This window comes from Magnolia sinica, chromosome 3, assembly GCF_029962835.1.
Source record: "Magnolia sinica isolate HGM2019 chromosome 3, MsV1, whole genome shotgun sequence".
In the NCBI taxonomy this organism is placed as follows: Eukaryota; Viridiplantae; Streptophyta; class Magnoliopsida; order Magnoliales; family Magnoliaceae; genus Magnolia; species Magnolia sinica.
Window position 1 is genome coordinate 85,628,260 of NC_080575.1, and position 16,656 is coordinate 85,644,915.

Below are 16,656 nucleotides of genomic sequence, written 5' to 3' on the forward strand. Positions count from 1 at the left end.
AAGAGAGAGAAGGAGAAAACGAGAGGGAGAGAGGGAAAAAGAGAGAGAATGAGAAAACGAGAGGGGGAGCTGCACCAGAGGGGAAAGAAGAAGAAGAAGAAGCAGGAGGAGTAGCTGCAGCGGCATCGCGGGGAGCTGCAGCAAGAAGAAGAAGAAGAAGTTTCAACGGCGTTCACGTTAGGTTTTTTTTTTTGTCTATTTTCTTTAGGGTTACTGCCTGTAACCAGTGTTTGAAGTATCGGTATCGCTACAAGTTTCGCTAGACAGGGATACAGAAACAATATTGATATCACCAATAATATCGCTGATAACCGGAAATGTGGGGAAACATAGGAATAATGGTGGAATTTTCAGTAAAACTTCAGGAGATGTTAAAATGTACATATTTTCATATTTAGAAATAAAAAAAATTACAAAAAGAATGCATACATAACAAGTTTCCATTTAATGGGGCCTTAAAAGCATGTGTTGTTGTAAGAAATCAGTCCACCCCTCCCCTCCAACCTATTTAACCATCCAACCTTCCATCTAAACATCCATCAATATTGCAAAATATCAACAACACATGATATTTCACCAAGAAATCATCAACAATTGGAAATGAAACGAAAGATTGTGGTCTCAATATCTTGAATGTTGTGATCGTCAATACGCTTATGATACTAGCATTACCTAGAATTTACATAGTCGAAAATATTGGCGATGTTGATGCATTGGCAATACAAGCGACTAGAATTTACATAGTTGAAAATATTGATGATTACATTAGCGATATTGATACATTGGCGATACTTAGTGATACATTGCTAATACCTTGAATTTCTGATACTACCAGCGTTATCAGTATCGCTACCAGTGTTATCAGTATCGTTGAGCTGGAGTGGAGATAAAGATAATATCGGAGATATTTCGATAATATCGGAGATAATTTGAACACTGCCTGTAACAACTGTTACGGGCCCGTAACGGCTGTTATGCCTTGTAAGGGCCGTTACGGACCCCGTAACGGTAGTTTTAGTTCCATTTTCTAGACCTCCCCGATTCAGCCCCTATATCGCGTACCGGGAACCGCCGTTACCGTTATGTATCGGCCGTTACAGCCGATACGTAACCGATTTGGGACACCCTGCCATTAACCTATGTTGCACATATAGACCCTCTCCTGTTATAACCTTACAATCCTTCGATTTGTTTTCCTAAGTGGAAAGAAATCTATCTTGCCTATATATGATCCACTTTTGAAAGATATTAAATGTTCATCTCTTTTTAATGTTCTTTTTTTTTTCAAGGTTAAAATATTTGTTTTTTATGGCTATTGTATGCCAAAGTGAAATCAAGGATATCATCCACCATCTCATTTCTTTCCGAAACCCATATCCATCTTGTACGCTCTCATTTCCTCTACTTTCTTTTCGTTCATGATTATTTAAGTCTCCTCCTACAAATATCCTCCCTCTATTCAAAATTCCGCGCTAGTCCATCCATATGCTCCTAGAATTGTCTCTTGGTTCTATCCTCTATCCTTACATGCGGTGCAATTGCACGAATAACATTAATTATATCCTCTCTTAACACAAGTTTTACTAAGAAAATCCTATCACTTACTCTTTAAACATCCGCAACTATCCTTTAAATCTTTTATCCACCACTATCCCTACCCCATTTCTATTATTATCCTTTCCGATATGCTAAAGTTTATATCCCGAATGCAAGCTATGTTAACTCTCCTACGTTTCATTTGCTCCTAACTCCATACTTTTGGCTGTCAATGGTTCCTATATTCCATTCAGCAAGATGAATCCTATTCTGCTGGACTAGCTTCTTTACCCATGTGCATCCAAAACGGCATGGGAACTCTTGCCTACTTTTTGTAGTAACCGGACGTTGTTGCAGCACATTGCTTCTAGGGGACACCCTAACCAACCCTTTCTCATTTCTCACTACACCCAGGTTTCAATGCAGCATGTCATTTATAGGGAACACTCTAGCGTTACTTTGGAATGCCATATTGTCCTGATTCATGATGAAAGTCATGGCATAACTTTGACGCCGCCTGCCAGCCCGATGTAACCCTCCTTTGTTCGGGTTGGAGGCTGGCAATAAGAGCACAAGACACCCACGGGTGCAATGTAATAGACTATAACATAGGTTGATTCAAATCAGGCACTATCTAGTAGTCTATTACATGAGTTGATTACAATCAATGAATACACATACACGCACACACATATATTTGATTACAATCAATGCACACACGCTCGCACACACGTATGTATGTATATATGTATAGAGTTCCGGTCTCTTGTGAGTTGTGCCATGGGAGACTCTTTTGTGTGAGCAAATAGGGGCTGGCTTTGGTGGGTCCCACCATGATGCGTCTATGAAATCCACATTGACCATCAGATGCGTCAATTTATGTTAGGCCCCGGCCCTAAAAATCAGGTTGGTTCCTAGTTCAGGTGGGCCATACAAAGGGAAACTGTTGGAAGAATGCCCACCCTTGATTTTTGCAGGGCCCACCATGATGTATATTTGAAATCCACTCCGATCATTAGATGTGTCATCACACTTCACGCCATGGGCCCAAAAATCAAGATGGTCCCTAATTTAGGTGGGCCACACCAAGCAAAACAATTGGGAGATAAACACCCCTTAATTTTTTATATGGTCCACTATTATGCGTATGTGAAATCCACTCCGACCATCAGGTGTAATCGCACTTTAGGCCTTGGGCCTAAAAATCAGGCTGATTTATGATACAGGTGGCCCACACCAAGGGACATAATTTGGAGGGTGGGCGCCATGGTGTGCCGTAAAGGCTATTACGGGGCCGTAAAGGCAGTGTTCGAAGTATCAGTATCGCTACAAGTTTTACTGGCTAGGGATAGGGAAACAATATCGATATCGTCGATAATATCGCCGATAACCGGAAATGTAGGGAAACATGGGAAAAACAGTGGAATTTTCAGCGAAATATTAGGAGATGTTAAAATGTACATATTTGTATATTTAGCAATAAAAAAAAATTACAAAAAGAACGCATACATAACAAGTTTCCATTTAATGGGGCCTTAAAAGCATGTGCTATTGTAATAAATCAGTCCAACCATCCCATCTGGCCTAATTAGCCATCCAACCTTCTATCCAAACATTCATCGTTATTGTAAAATATCAACAACACATTATATGTTACCAAGAAATCATCAACAATTGGAAAGGAAATGAAAGATTGTGGTCTCAATATCGCACATGATACGATATCGATAAGATCAAGATATTATCAATATTATCAATGACAAATTGAACACTACATACAACCATGTGCCCATGAAAAAAAATTGAAATAAATTTTTTTCTAATAAACAAAATTTTGATGATATCAATACGTTGGCGATATTGTTGAAATATCATCTATACACTTATGATACAAGCATTACCTAGAATTTACATAGTCGAAAATATTTGCGATATTGATGCATTGGCTATACAAGCAACACCTAGAATTTACATAGTTGAAAATATTGGCGATTATATTAGTGATATTGATACGTTGACGATATTTAGCGATATGTTGCTAATACCTTGAATTTCTGATACTACCAGCGTTATCGGTATCACTGAGCTAGAGATAAAGATACTATCGGAGATATTTCGATAATATCGGAGATCATTCGAACACTGTGTAAAGGTAACAGTGGCAACCGTTACACGTTACAGGGTCGTAACGGCCGTAACAGCCGTTATGGAAAAAATAAAATAAAATTGACCCTTAATTGCCATTAACGGCACATTACATCCCCTATAAAGACCATAATAGCCTCGTAATGGTTTATTATGGGACATAAATAGGTTTTTCATACTTTTTAATCAATATTACGGGGCAGATACAGGTTTTTTGGAGGTTTTTTCAATAAATAAAAAATAAAAAAGAGAGACCATAACAGCCGTTATGCCCCATATCGTAAAGGTAACGATGGTGGCCGTTACGTCCACCGTTACCATTACAGATACAGAATACCTTAGTGGGCGAAAGACCTTGGTGGCCGCCCCCCTATACGTTGTTTCCAATTGTGTAGCCCACCTAGATCACGGACCAACTTGATGTTTAGACCCTAGGCTTAAAATGGGGTGACATGTGTAATGGCCAGAGCGGATTTCACATACACATCAGTGGGGCCCACTCATGCCCCCCTGCGATGTGTCACCATGATGTGTATGTGAAATCCACCTAAGCCATCAGATGCATTGGCTCATGTTAGGCCCAAACCCAAAAATCAGGGTGGTCTGTAGTTAACGGGCCATACCAAGGGAAACAGTTGGAAGGATGCCCACCCTTGTTTTTGCCAGGGTTCACCATGACGTGTATGCGGAATCCACTCCAACCATCAGATTTGTCATCACACTTTAGGCCATGGCCCTAAAAAATCAAGCTAGTCCTTGATTTAGGCAGGTCACACCAAGGGAAACAGTTGGGAGATAAATGCCCCCTTGATTTTTTTATAGGGTACACCGTGATGTGGATGTGCAATCCACTCCGACCATCAGGTACATCATCCCATATTAGGTCATGGGCCTGATTTATGATTCAGGTAGCTTACACCAACAGAAACAATTGGGAGGGTGGGCGTCCCCCTATACATTATTTTCGATGGTGTGTTCCCACCTTGATCACGGTATGACTTGATTTATGGACCCTAAGCCTAAAATGAGGTGACACATGTGATGGTCGGAGTGGATTTCACATACACATCATAGTGGGGCCCACTCGAGCCCCTCTCCCCCCGTTTTGCTTGCATGCAACTCGCTTCCGGCACAACTTGCAAGAGAGTGGTGATCTCTCTCTCTCTCTCTCTCTCTCTCTCTCTCTCTCAATGTTTTAAATAGCTTAAACTATGTAGCGTAGCTTAGCCTTAGCATCACGTAGCTTATGAAAATAGCTTAAGTTGCATGTAGCCTACGCTACGTGATAATTTACATAGCCTATATGATAATTTTCATATGTTGCATGCTACATGGATTACGCTGCATTCTACGCAGTTCGAGTTATTTTTCACTACATTAAAATTAATAAATGTTTTCAATGATTTGTTACATTTTTCTATTTTTAATAAAATCAATGCTTTTAGTAAAATAATATTAGTAACAATATTAAATCAGTTTCATCACTCTTTCTTTACCTTCATACTCGATCACTGCCCTTCCCTATTACTTAGGTTGCATTTAGTTGCACCAAATATCATGAAATTTCATTATTAATCAATCTAATTTGGTGCAACCAAGCACAGCCGTGATTAAAAATCTAGAAGTAGCATGTAGCTTACCCCACATGCTATGCCGCTTTCCCCTCACAATTCAGAGTAAATGCTACGCTACATGCTCTTCACTATTAGACACACACGTGAGGTAACCCATTGTCGATCTGAACCATTCATTTATTCATACAATTAGGAACAACTCATGGTGCAAAATCATGCCAATAGGGTGATCCTAAGCTTTCAATCAATGGCATGAAAATGAACAGTCAAGATTGACTAGAGAAACAAAGTCGGTCCAATCATCATCTTAAAACATCTAGTGGATAGATCCTACTTTGTATTTCTTATGATTTTATAGTAACAATTTGATTTGATGATTGTAACATATGATTTATGGCTCGTAAACAAATGGATGGTTGTAACAAATTGGCCCCATTCAAATGTTTAGGCAGTGTTCGAAATATCTCCGATATTATCTTTATCTCCAGCTCATCGATACCGATAACACTGATAGTATCAAAAATTTCAAGTATTAGCAATGTATCGCTAAGTATCGCCAACGTATCAATATCACTAATGTAATTGCCAATATTTTCAACTATGTAAATTATAGGTGTTGCTTGTATTGCCAATGCATCAATATCATCATTGTATTGCCAATATTTTCATCTATGTAAATTCTAGGTAATGCTTGTATCATAAGTGTATTGGCGATATTTCAATAATATCGCCAACGTATTGATATCATCAAATTTTTGTTTATTAGAAAAAAATTTATTTCAATTTTTTTTTCATGGGAACATGGTTGCATACAGTGTTTGAAGTATTGGTATCGCTACAAGTTTCGCTGGCTAGGGATACCGAAACAATATCAATATCGCCGATTATATCGCTGATAACCGGAAATGTCGGGAAACATGGGAAAAACGATTGAATTTTCAGCGAAACTTCAGGAGATGTTAAAATGTACATATTTGTATATTTATAAATAAAAAAATTTTCAAAAAGAATGTATACATAACAAGTTTCTATTTAATAGGGTCTTAAAAGCATGTGCTATTGTAAGAAATCAGTCCAACCATCCCATCCAGCCTATTTAACCATCCAACCTTCCATTCAAACATCTATTGATATTGCAAAATATCAACAACATATGATATTTCACCATGCAATCATCAACAATTGGAAAGGAAACGAAAGATTGTGGTCTCAATATCGCGCATATTGCGATATGATATTATCAATAACAAATTGAACACCATATACAACCATGTGCCCATGAAAAAAAAGTTGAAATAATTTTTTTTTTCCCTAATAAACAAAATTTTGATGATATCAATACGTTGGCGATATTATTGAAATATCGTCGATACACTTATGATACAAGCATTACCTAGTTGAAAATATTGGCGATACATTAGTGATATTGATGCATTGGTAATACAAGCGACACCTAGAATTTACATAGTTGAAAATATTGGCGATTATATTAGCGATATTGATACGTTGGCGATACTTAGCGATATATTGCTAATGCCTGGATTTTCTGATACTACCAGTGTTCTCGGTATCGCTGAGCTAGAGATAAAGATAATATCGGAGATAATTCGAACACTGGTCGCATGTAGTGTTCAATTTGTCATTAATAATGTTGATAATATCTTGATATTATCGATATCGCAACATGCACGATATTGAGACCACAATCTTTCATTTCCTTTCCAATTGTTGATGATTTCTTGGTGAAATATTATGTGTTGTTGATATTTTGCAATATCGATGGATGTTTGGATGGAAGGTTGGATGGTTAAATAGGCTGGATGGGATGGTTGGACTGATTTCTTACAATAGCACATGCTTTTAAGGCCCCATTAAATGGAAACTTGTTATGTATGCATTCTTTTTGCAAATTTTTTTTTTTAAAAAAAAAAATTCTAATTATGTACATTTTAACATCTCCTGAAGTTACGCTGAAAATTCCACCGTTTTTCTCATGTTTCCCCGCATTTCCGGTAATCAGCGATATCGATATTGTTTTTTATCTCTAGCCAACGAAACTTGTAGCGATACCGATACTTTGAACACTTTGTTTAGGTCATATGATGGAGTGGATTTTCCATATTTATCACAATGGGCCTTCTAAAAATCAAGGATGAACGTCTCTATCCCAACAGTTTCCCTGGTGTATCTCACCTGAATCACAAGTCATCGTGATTTTTTGGCTTTGGGCCCAGCATGGGATTACACATCTCGGAGTCAATCTCACATACACATTGCGGTGGGCCCTATAAGGATGGGCTGGTTGGAGAGAGATGAAGCACTTTCATGTAATCGTATGAAGAGTGTTAAATGAGCAGAAAGAGTATTAAATAGGGGGGTGGGGGGTCATCCCCCAAAATTTGGGTACAAAGTTTGCACCCTCAGACCCGAGCTTCGGTTTGTAACTCATACACAGTGTACTAACTTCATCTGTTGATCAGTTTAATCAGATGTGAGAATTACATTCATTCTAAGTTCCACCTAAGTTCGTCAAATGTCAATCACGCATACATAACACTTAACACCAATCAACTATGCATATATAAATCTTCACGACCATTCAATTAACATAAAACTCAAACATCATTCTTTTGTTATAACATCTTAATATAAATATGTTTATTCCAAGCTCCCAATGTCTCAATCAAATAAATCTAAACAATTGCTTAAAATCCCATAATCAATGCAAATATGTATTGTACACGAATCAAACTATCCTAGCAAATAAATTAGATATTCAGGAATGGTCTAATGTTGTCAATTCATATTTAGACAAGTATAGCTACGTTTCACGTGGGCCATGTTCAGGTTCAGTGATCTATTCCGATTCTTGTGCCACATCATCTGCTAACGGCTCATCTGTATGGTTTTTCCATCAATAAAAATGTAAGCTGGCCAAGCTTAATTAAATAACCCAGCATGGTTCATAAACAACAATTAAAATAGAATAAAGCGCTTAATGCAAAAATGTATACACATGATGTATAAATGCGCCATATGAAGTGATCGTCAACCCACATCCGCCCGTTAGGTAGGCTTCCACCTTTCGGTAGGCATGGGCATGGCTTGCATTTGGTAACACTCTACTGGGATCGACATTTCTTCCAGGGAGGGCCCCCAAGATCGACCATATGATATTCGGATGCGATGGATGATGTATGATTTCATCATTTCATAAACTCTTGTGTTAATTCAGAATGTAAGCATGTGATTCCATCACTTTTCCAGAAATTAAATGTGACAACATAAATTAGAATGTGACACAGTTTTATGAATCAACATCAATTAGATCAAAACATCAACAAACAATTCCATTTTAATTTCCATGAACATGAGACATGTTGGGTTATTCACCTGAGTCTAGTAGTGAAGAATTCACAAGATGATATGATTGATTTGGCTTGGAAATCCTAACAAGCACACAACCATATTATTGTTTAATCCAATTACATCACATGGTGGTTCCCACCTTTGATTCAACACCCTAAGTGGTCAACCACTACGCAGCAACCTTCAACGATCAATTAATTGAAGTTTACATGCATGATATATTCATTTGATTCGATTATCAAAGCTCGGATTCTATCCAGACACATCAATCGATACAGTTGATCGATCGACATTGATCAAAGATGCCTCAATCGATCGAACTTCGAATCGACGGAATTCTATTTAAGGTATATAGATCGTTGGACAAAATTTGACACCTTCGATTGATCGATTAATTGATAGACAATTGATCGATAATACGCAGATAAGCCCGAAAATTTGGGGATTTACTTTAATTAAGGGTCTATGGTCTATTTAACCACAATGGACATATTTAACCTCATTATTGACCCCTCGGTTAATAATCAAAGAGGCTCATAGATTGTTAATCTGAATCATTCATATGCTTATTTACATCTAGATTCCGAAATTAAATAGCAAGTGATTGATCAGGGTGGCCCATCGGATGATTGGATCATCCAGATTTTTGAGGTTTTGGCATATTTTGCCTCTATGCATTGGATGAATGGTGTGGATCTAACCACACATACACCGATGGCCAATCTCAACCTTTTATACCAAGTGATACCAACACTTGCATAGAAAATCTGAGCTTTCCTTATTAAACACCTCCAGATCTAACAACACAATAATCGTATGGCCGATCTGGCCTGTTCATTGCGTTGTCTAAATAATTAAATATCAAATTTACCAAAATTGATAATAACTAATCTATCTTACAAATATAAATCTATCATCATTCGTGGAGAGCAATTCCTTGTGCCAAAAGTAGACTATTTGCGCAAAGAATTGATCATCTCCATTCAAGCATATACGATGGTCGAATGACTAATCTAAACCATTCATTGCACCCGTTTAACTACATATTACATTAAGATTATTAAAATTATAAAAGTACCAACCTGAAATCACTTTCCCACCAACCTTCTCTCTCTCCCGCTCTCTCTTTCTTAGTTGTACGTAGGGTCTCTTTTGGTTAATATTCGAGTTGGAGTAGAACTCCTCTTACGACATCTTCCTTAAAAGGAAAGGCTCGTTAGGAGGTTGAGAGATGCAGGGAGAGAGTTAGAGACATAAAAGGGAGAGGAATTAGGGATAGAGATAAGATAGGAGATTAAGATGAGAAAGGGATGAGGTACGATATCTCTCTTAAAAGGAAAATAAAAAATCATGGGCATTACCGTAGAGAGAGAGAGAGAGAGAGAGAGAGAGAGAGAGAGAGAGAGAGAATGCTTGTTTGAAAAGGGGCTAATGAGAGAGAAGTGGTACATGTGTGATGTATTCAAGCGATGCACCTCTTGTGTAAGAAATCCAGTCCGTTAATTACGTAGGGTACCTTGTAAGCATGTGAAAGACATTAAAATATGATTTTTCTCTAATAAATAGTAAGATACTCTTCTACAAGAAAAGTGAGTTGTTAGAAATCCATTCCAACAGTTCAGATTCAACTTGCATGTGTGGCTCCAATGATAAGGACCATTTACTAATATTTGAAAGATAGCAACCAATTAGTACGCCCTATTTGATGCATGGGTCAGCAAATCTTTGACACATGTTCCCATTGTACCTATGTAGGACTTGATGCTACGTAGTTTCTCATGAGGGAGCATTACATGTGCATAGAGAGAGCTTTTCATACTATTTAATGCATAACTTCTTGGAGGAGAGGAGGATGCTTGTTTGAAAAGGGGCTAATGAGAGAGAAGTGGTACGTGTGATGTATTCGAGTGATGCACCTCTCGTGTAAGAAATCTGGTCTGTTAATTACGTAGGGTACCTTATAAGCATGTGAAAGACATTAAAATATGATTTTTTTCTCTAATAAATAGTAAGATACTCTTCTACAAGAAAAGTGAGTTGTTAGAAATCCATTCCAACAGTTCATATTCAACTAACATGTGTGACTCCAATGATAAGGACCATTTACTAATATTTGAAAGATAACATCTAATTAGTATGCCCTATTTGATGAACGGGTCAGCAGATCTTTGACACATGTTCCCATTGTACCTATGTAGGACTTGATGCTACGTAGTTTCTCACCAGGGGGCATTGCATGTGCATAGAGAGAACTTTTCATAATATTTAATGCATAGCTAGTTGGAGGAATTTGAAATGACCATCTAGTTGTGTGTAAGCATTTATCACACACACACACACACACACACACACATATATATACAGAGAGAGAGAGAGAGAGAGAGAGAGAGAGAGAGAGAGAGAGAGAGAGATTTGAAAACCCTTTGAAAACCCTAAAGGGCAAAGGATGCAGCCTAGAGGCTCAACCTACTTTAGATTACAATTCTTCCCAAGTGGGACCATAAAGCAATAGAGGCAGTATCCAGACAATTCGTTCACAAGGGACCTAACTCTACCAAGCACCAATGTTCTTGTTCTCCTCACAATTCAGATTAGTCAATGGTCCATTCCCCATTGGTCATTTCCATATCCATCAGAGGGATACATGTTTGACACTGCTTTTCTAATAAATTATACTGATCTAATGTCAATTATCAAGTTAGTAGCTTGGAATACATACGCATACAATTGGGATATCCAATGTTTCTCACATATATGTACATATGCATGCGTGCATGCAAGGATATGTTGGCATCTTCCTCTTGGTCTTGCCATTTCCTCCTGAGCTTTTGCCTATGTTTTTTATTGGAGTTACCAGAATGCCCCTGATTATTAAATAGTTTTTGCAGCCATTTTATTGGATGGTTGACCCCCAAATCAGTCCAAAGCAATCAATACATGTCATGTTTCTTAGCCTAGGTCACCAATATGTAAAAGCCCCACCAATTTATGAATTTTGGTGCAAATGTATGAGGAATTTTGGGGCCCTGTGCCTGCGCCTAAGAAAATGCAGTTTGCTAATGTGTAGGATGATGTACATGTGGAGCCCACAGTTGGGTGATCCAGACCGTTCATCTGATGGGCACAATTGGGGAATTCCTAAAAATTGCCCAGATTGGAAGAGATTTAAATCCTCAACAGCCCATTTTCCTTTGTATGTGAAGCATTGGTTCATGTTTTCTTAACTGGCAGCTTATGGGCCACTAATTGAAGAGTTAGAATCATCCAACCAAGATGTTCTAGGGGCATCTGAGATATTCATGGAGTGGCCCATCAGATCAACGGCCTGGATCACCTAACAACCATGGTTTCTCATGTACAGAATCCTGTGCATCAGCAAACTGTGTTTGCCGAGGTGCAGCACATTACGGATACTCATGATTGATTGTTGAACAATCAGGGAATGGGCGACAACTAATGTGATGTAGTTTCTAACCCTTTGTTAATGTTATGTGCAGGGAACTCTCTAATTATGTTTGGAAAGAAAACAACGCCTGTTCGAGTAGATTCTGTAAGCACGTATGTCAATGGAAGGACGGTCTTTTGCAAGCCCTGTTTTGCACGAATTTTGAGGAAAGCTTGCTAGAGGTTGTGGGACATTTAACAGGGAAAGCCTTATATGGTAAAACAAATTCTGCTTTGTAATATCTTGTTGTAGAATTTTCGTGTTTATCAGAACGAAGCCAGCCTTTCCTACATAGCTCTTCCTACATAGCTTGTATGAAGAGCTATGTAGGAAGCCAGCACATTACAGCACCTATGTAGGAAGAGCTAGTGTTATCTTATTCTTCAATTATTTATTTCAGCACCTACATTGGCCAAATAAATGAGAAAGCAATGGAAGTTGAGCTCATCCCCCAATTGGATGGTGCTCTCCATCACAATGTTGATGTTTGATTCTCAATCCTTAGCTAGTTCACCTACACAAAAGGTGCGCGCGCGCACACACACACGCGCGTGCGTGCGCTCGCACAAAAGGCAAGAGGTGGGGCCCTCATTACTGAGATCTAGATCGTTGACGAGCAGGCCAATGTGGGACAGGCAGCGTGATCATCCATGATGGTACCACGAGAAGGTGGATTACCGATGGGCAGGGCCCCACCTGCATCAAGTGATGTTCCCAGTGAAATTTTCAGGAGTTAAAAGGGCCGAGTTTGGTCCTTTTACATGTCCTTTGGGTGAGCATATCTGCATCATCAAGAGCTGTTACAAGGGTCCTGACATTAGTATGATGGAGCTGTCTGTGTGCTCGTGAGCATTTTGTTTCTTATTTTGAATGGCATTTCCTATTTAGGTTTTAAAGGCAAGGATTCGTCCACGGCAAAGAGAAACCAAACAGTTAAAGCTCCCACACTTTTCTTTGTGTGTGTGTGTGTGTGACTTGTTAGAACTCTTAGTCAGTATACTCTTGAAGTTTTAATTCTCTTTGAAGCACTGACACTTAAGGAATAAGAGGTTTGCTAGTAAACATGCAATAAGACAAATTGGGACTGTAGCCGTTGGATCAGGATCTTTTTAAATGAACAAACCATTTAAATGATGGGCCTGACGGTGGATAGATGAGAGATACCCAAAGCAAGTCTCTTAACCTTTGATCATTCAAATGATCAAAGGATAAGGAGACCGTCCATATTCATTTCAAGGGAAAGGATCAAATAATCAAAAGGGTTGAAATATTCCAGTTTAGGAGTGTTTCTATTTTCTGGCTATCCATCATTCAAAGCGAGGCGTGTCATATGGTTTGGATCATTGAAAAATGACCCCAGATCCAAAAAGGTTTTAAGCACTGAAGTCTCCTATTGGCAGGAGCTAATAGGTTGTGATGTAATGTAGCAAACTTAGGGAAACAAAGAAACCTTGATGTGGTTGGGTCATTAGTAGGGGTGGGAACTGGGAACAGCCTGGAGTGGGGAATGCCCAAAGCCTAGCCTCACTGTTAATAGGCCTGAAGCTCAAAGCCCAGGCCCACCTTGTAAACAGAGGCCAAAAGGCTAATTGCAGCTGGAATGGGGTGGTTTGAACCTTATCATGAGCTCTTGTTTAGGGCACTACATCTGAGCTTTTTGTCATTATCCTTTCTCGTAAGAAAGCAGAAAGGCTTCTACATGATCCGCGGAACGGATGAGCAAGCAACTCAGCAACTCATTTCAACCATGGTTTTAAGAGTCTTAAAACCATGGTTCAGCAACTCAGATAGGCTTGTTCATTACTGAGCTGAGTTGCAATTCACTCGTGTGGGTCCAACCAGACCTGGACCGAGTCCGAATTGACACAGACGAATTGTATGGGACTCACCCATATCTTAAAACCTTGATTTCAAATCTCGAGCTGAACGGCTCTGGAAACTCTTTCAACCCTGGGTTCCAAATACTGTGACCGCTGTAACCTTGTCCCACGTATTTGGGGTCATTATGTATATGTTCTACGCATACTAAAACCTAAAAATTCCACAAGAACGAGTTTGATGAGTGGGTTGTACAAAAGACACGTGCCTTTAAAATCACAACTGAGGAGAGTGAGTCGTGGTACAGTTTAGACCAAGTCAATAAAATTGGATGATTCTTACTTGAGCAATGCTAACAAAGCCTAATTATCAAATTGAGTCACTGAGTTGAGTCAACTCACCGTCCCTAATCTGAGTCCAAAAACCATAGCTCTAACTAGACAACAACAGTGACACCTGATTTTTTATTCTCTGTCATTTGCTTATCAATTTTTACTTAATTGACGTGTGATTACTGACAACCAAACCTAATTACTTACTATAAGAATCAAAATAAAATTCAAACACCTCTATCCACAAAGCTTTAGAACTCGTAATATTAGGCATAATCAAACACCCATTTCTTCGCAATTGTCCCCAAATTAAATACAAATATACCTATACTACAGCAATGAAAATCTATCCACAAGTTAATATATGTATTCTTTCATTGCCTACAAGCTCTCAGCTCCAGAAAATAAAAAACTACCCATTTCTTCCCAAAGGGAGTCTTCATGTCCTTTCCCCGCTCAAAAAACAGAACCCACAAGGGAAAATTCAAATTATCATTTGTAATGCATCAAACCCAACTCCCGTCTTTTTTTTTTTTTTTTTTTCATTGTATAGGTGTGAAGGGGGGCTATCTGGAACAAAACCTTCAAAAGCTATAGTCAGGTTTCAAGCTCCTCTGGCTCAGAGGTTTTGCTGTGCTCTGCCTCGGTTCCTCCTCACTCCCATCTCCACCCTCCATCACTACCGTCACCTCCTCCTCATCACCTTCAAATGCAGGGTGAGTAAGGATGCTACTCAACAGCTGGGTCCCACGGAGGGCGTTGGTCAGTGGCAGGTGCCCCTCGGGCGTATCGTCCTTGAGCTCCCAAATGAATTCGTCAGGGAAAGACCTGTAATTGAATTGCTCAACCTCAGTATCGAGCTTCTTCATCCATCCGACCTTAAAGAAGAACTTGGTGAAGTCCCTTTGGGCCTTTTTCTCCCAAATCCGCTTCTGGACGCTGTACCCGAACTTGTCGCCGCTGCATTGGCGCCAGAGAGCGTCAATCGTCTTGAGGTCGGCTTCGGATATGAACTGGACTTCGGAAAAGAAAACGTAGCCGCGCTTGACGGCAGGGTCTCCAGCAAGGGAGATGAGGAGGCGGCGGGTCTCTTCGTCGGCGAGGCGGAAGTTTTGGGAGGAGAGGTGGTGTTGGAGGAGATCGAAGGAGATGGAGGCGGTGGAGGAAGGGTTTGTGGTGAGGGAAGAGGAGGAGAGAGAAAAGGGGGAGGAGAGAGAGAGGGAGAGGAGAGGGAGAGATGGGGTATGTGGGGTGGGTGGTTTTAGGAAGAGGGAGGAGGAAAGAGAGTCTGGAGGTGGGAGTGTTGAGTGGTTGTGGCGATGGAGTGGGTGGTGGAGGGATTGGATGGAGGTGGTGGCCATTGAAGAGAGAGAGAGAGAGAGAGAAGGGGGGGGATGGGAATTGGGAAGGAAGAGGGTGAGACGTTTGGGGGAGAGATAAGAGGGATGCGAGTTGGGAAGAAAGGGAGGGAATTTGGATGTCATCAGGACAGGTGGCAGGGGAGATTTTCATTGGTTGGATTTGGGTGAGGCTAGATATCTCTCTCTCTCTATCTCGGCAGTTATGTGGGGAGAAGTTAAAGGGTTAGATTACAGGATGCTTTTACTACAGTTTATGTAACCGTGGTCAAGTCGTCTAAGGTTTTAAGACCCAGGTTATATGCACCGTTACAAAAGTTGCCGAGATTTTGAAACTCATCGTGATTATCTCAATGCTTTTAAGGGAATTTTACAACAGTTTCCACGTACTTCTTAATTAATATAAAATTTACATATAATAGCATTTTTAAAAAAGGTTTTCAAGTAGTTAATGTTGGATGCATGGAAGCAATCCTGAGTTATAATCAAAAAATAAAAGATCAATTAAACTAATCATAAATCATAAACGGAACATAAGATTCCACGTGAAAAAATCCCTGTGTAAAAAGATCATTACACAAAGCGAAAACGAGTCCATTATGAAATTAATGTTTACAAGAAATTGAAGAGCTTATCAATTGAGAATACACTTCGAATATAGCAATTTTCTAGATTTGAACTCCCTTTACTTCCCAAAACTCATAGACACATTTTCATACCCTAATCCATTGCTACAAACTCTTTACTAGGTCAAAAAACCAAAATAAGAAACGAAACCCATAATTCCATAAAACTGCGTAAGTCGGTTGATGGGAGCTTCAATCATATCAAGTGCCATCGATGTCTGTCAACAAGATCAAACCCACCTTCGATCATATCAATTTGGAGCCAGAAAATGTCCTTCGAGCAAAGGCTAAAAAATGAGATTTTCTCGATGGGATCGAGTGGATTGTCGATCCCATCGGCGGACCCGGTTACAGACAAATTTAAGACATAAGACAACAACCTCCGTCATGTCTTCAATCTTCACAAACCACAACCACAAGCTCCATCTCTAATTGCCTCCATCATAGTTACAC

The 16,656-nt window shown here is 39.4% G+C and overlaps 2 protein-coding genes across 6 annotated transcripts in view; one reads left to right on the forward strand and one right to left on the reverse strand.

The window, feature by feature from the left end:
- LOC131240114 (uncharacterized) overlaps nucleotides 1–12,516 on the forward strand; it is a 93,614-nt gene extending 81,098 nt beyond the window's left edge. For 4 of the 5 annotated variants that reach the window (XM_058238167.1, XM_058238168.1, XM_058238169.1 and 1 more), the window contains exon 12: nucleotides 12,122–12,516. The gene's annotated coding sequence lies outside the window, so the exon portion shown is untranslated. Of the gene's footprint in view, nucleotides 1–11,512; nucleotides 11,583–12,121 lie in introns of all 5 variants that reach the window. The other variant, XR_009168625.1, reaches the window with a different exon arrangement.
- A 1,941-nt stretch (nucleotides 12,517–14,457) lies between these two features.
- On the reverse strand, nucleotides 14,458–15,641 carry LOC131240115 (tetrapyrrole-binding protein, chloroplastic). The gene has a single exon (XM_058238171.1). It carries the CDS (start codon nucleotides 15,578–15,580, stop codon nucleotides 14,804–14,806), a length of 777 nt encoding a protein of 258 aa, XP_058094154.1. The 5' UTR covers nucleotides 15,581–15,641; the 3' UTR covers nucleotides 14,458–14,803.
- Nucleotides 15,642–16,656: the final 1,015 nt, after the last annotated feature.

Excerpts from the sequence above, each read along its gene's own strand:
- LOC131240115 (XM_058238171.1), bottom strand. The coding sequence starts at position 15,580 with ATGGCCACCACCTCCATCCAATCCCTCCACCACCCACTCCATCGCCAC.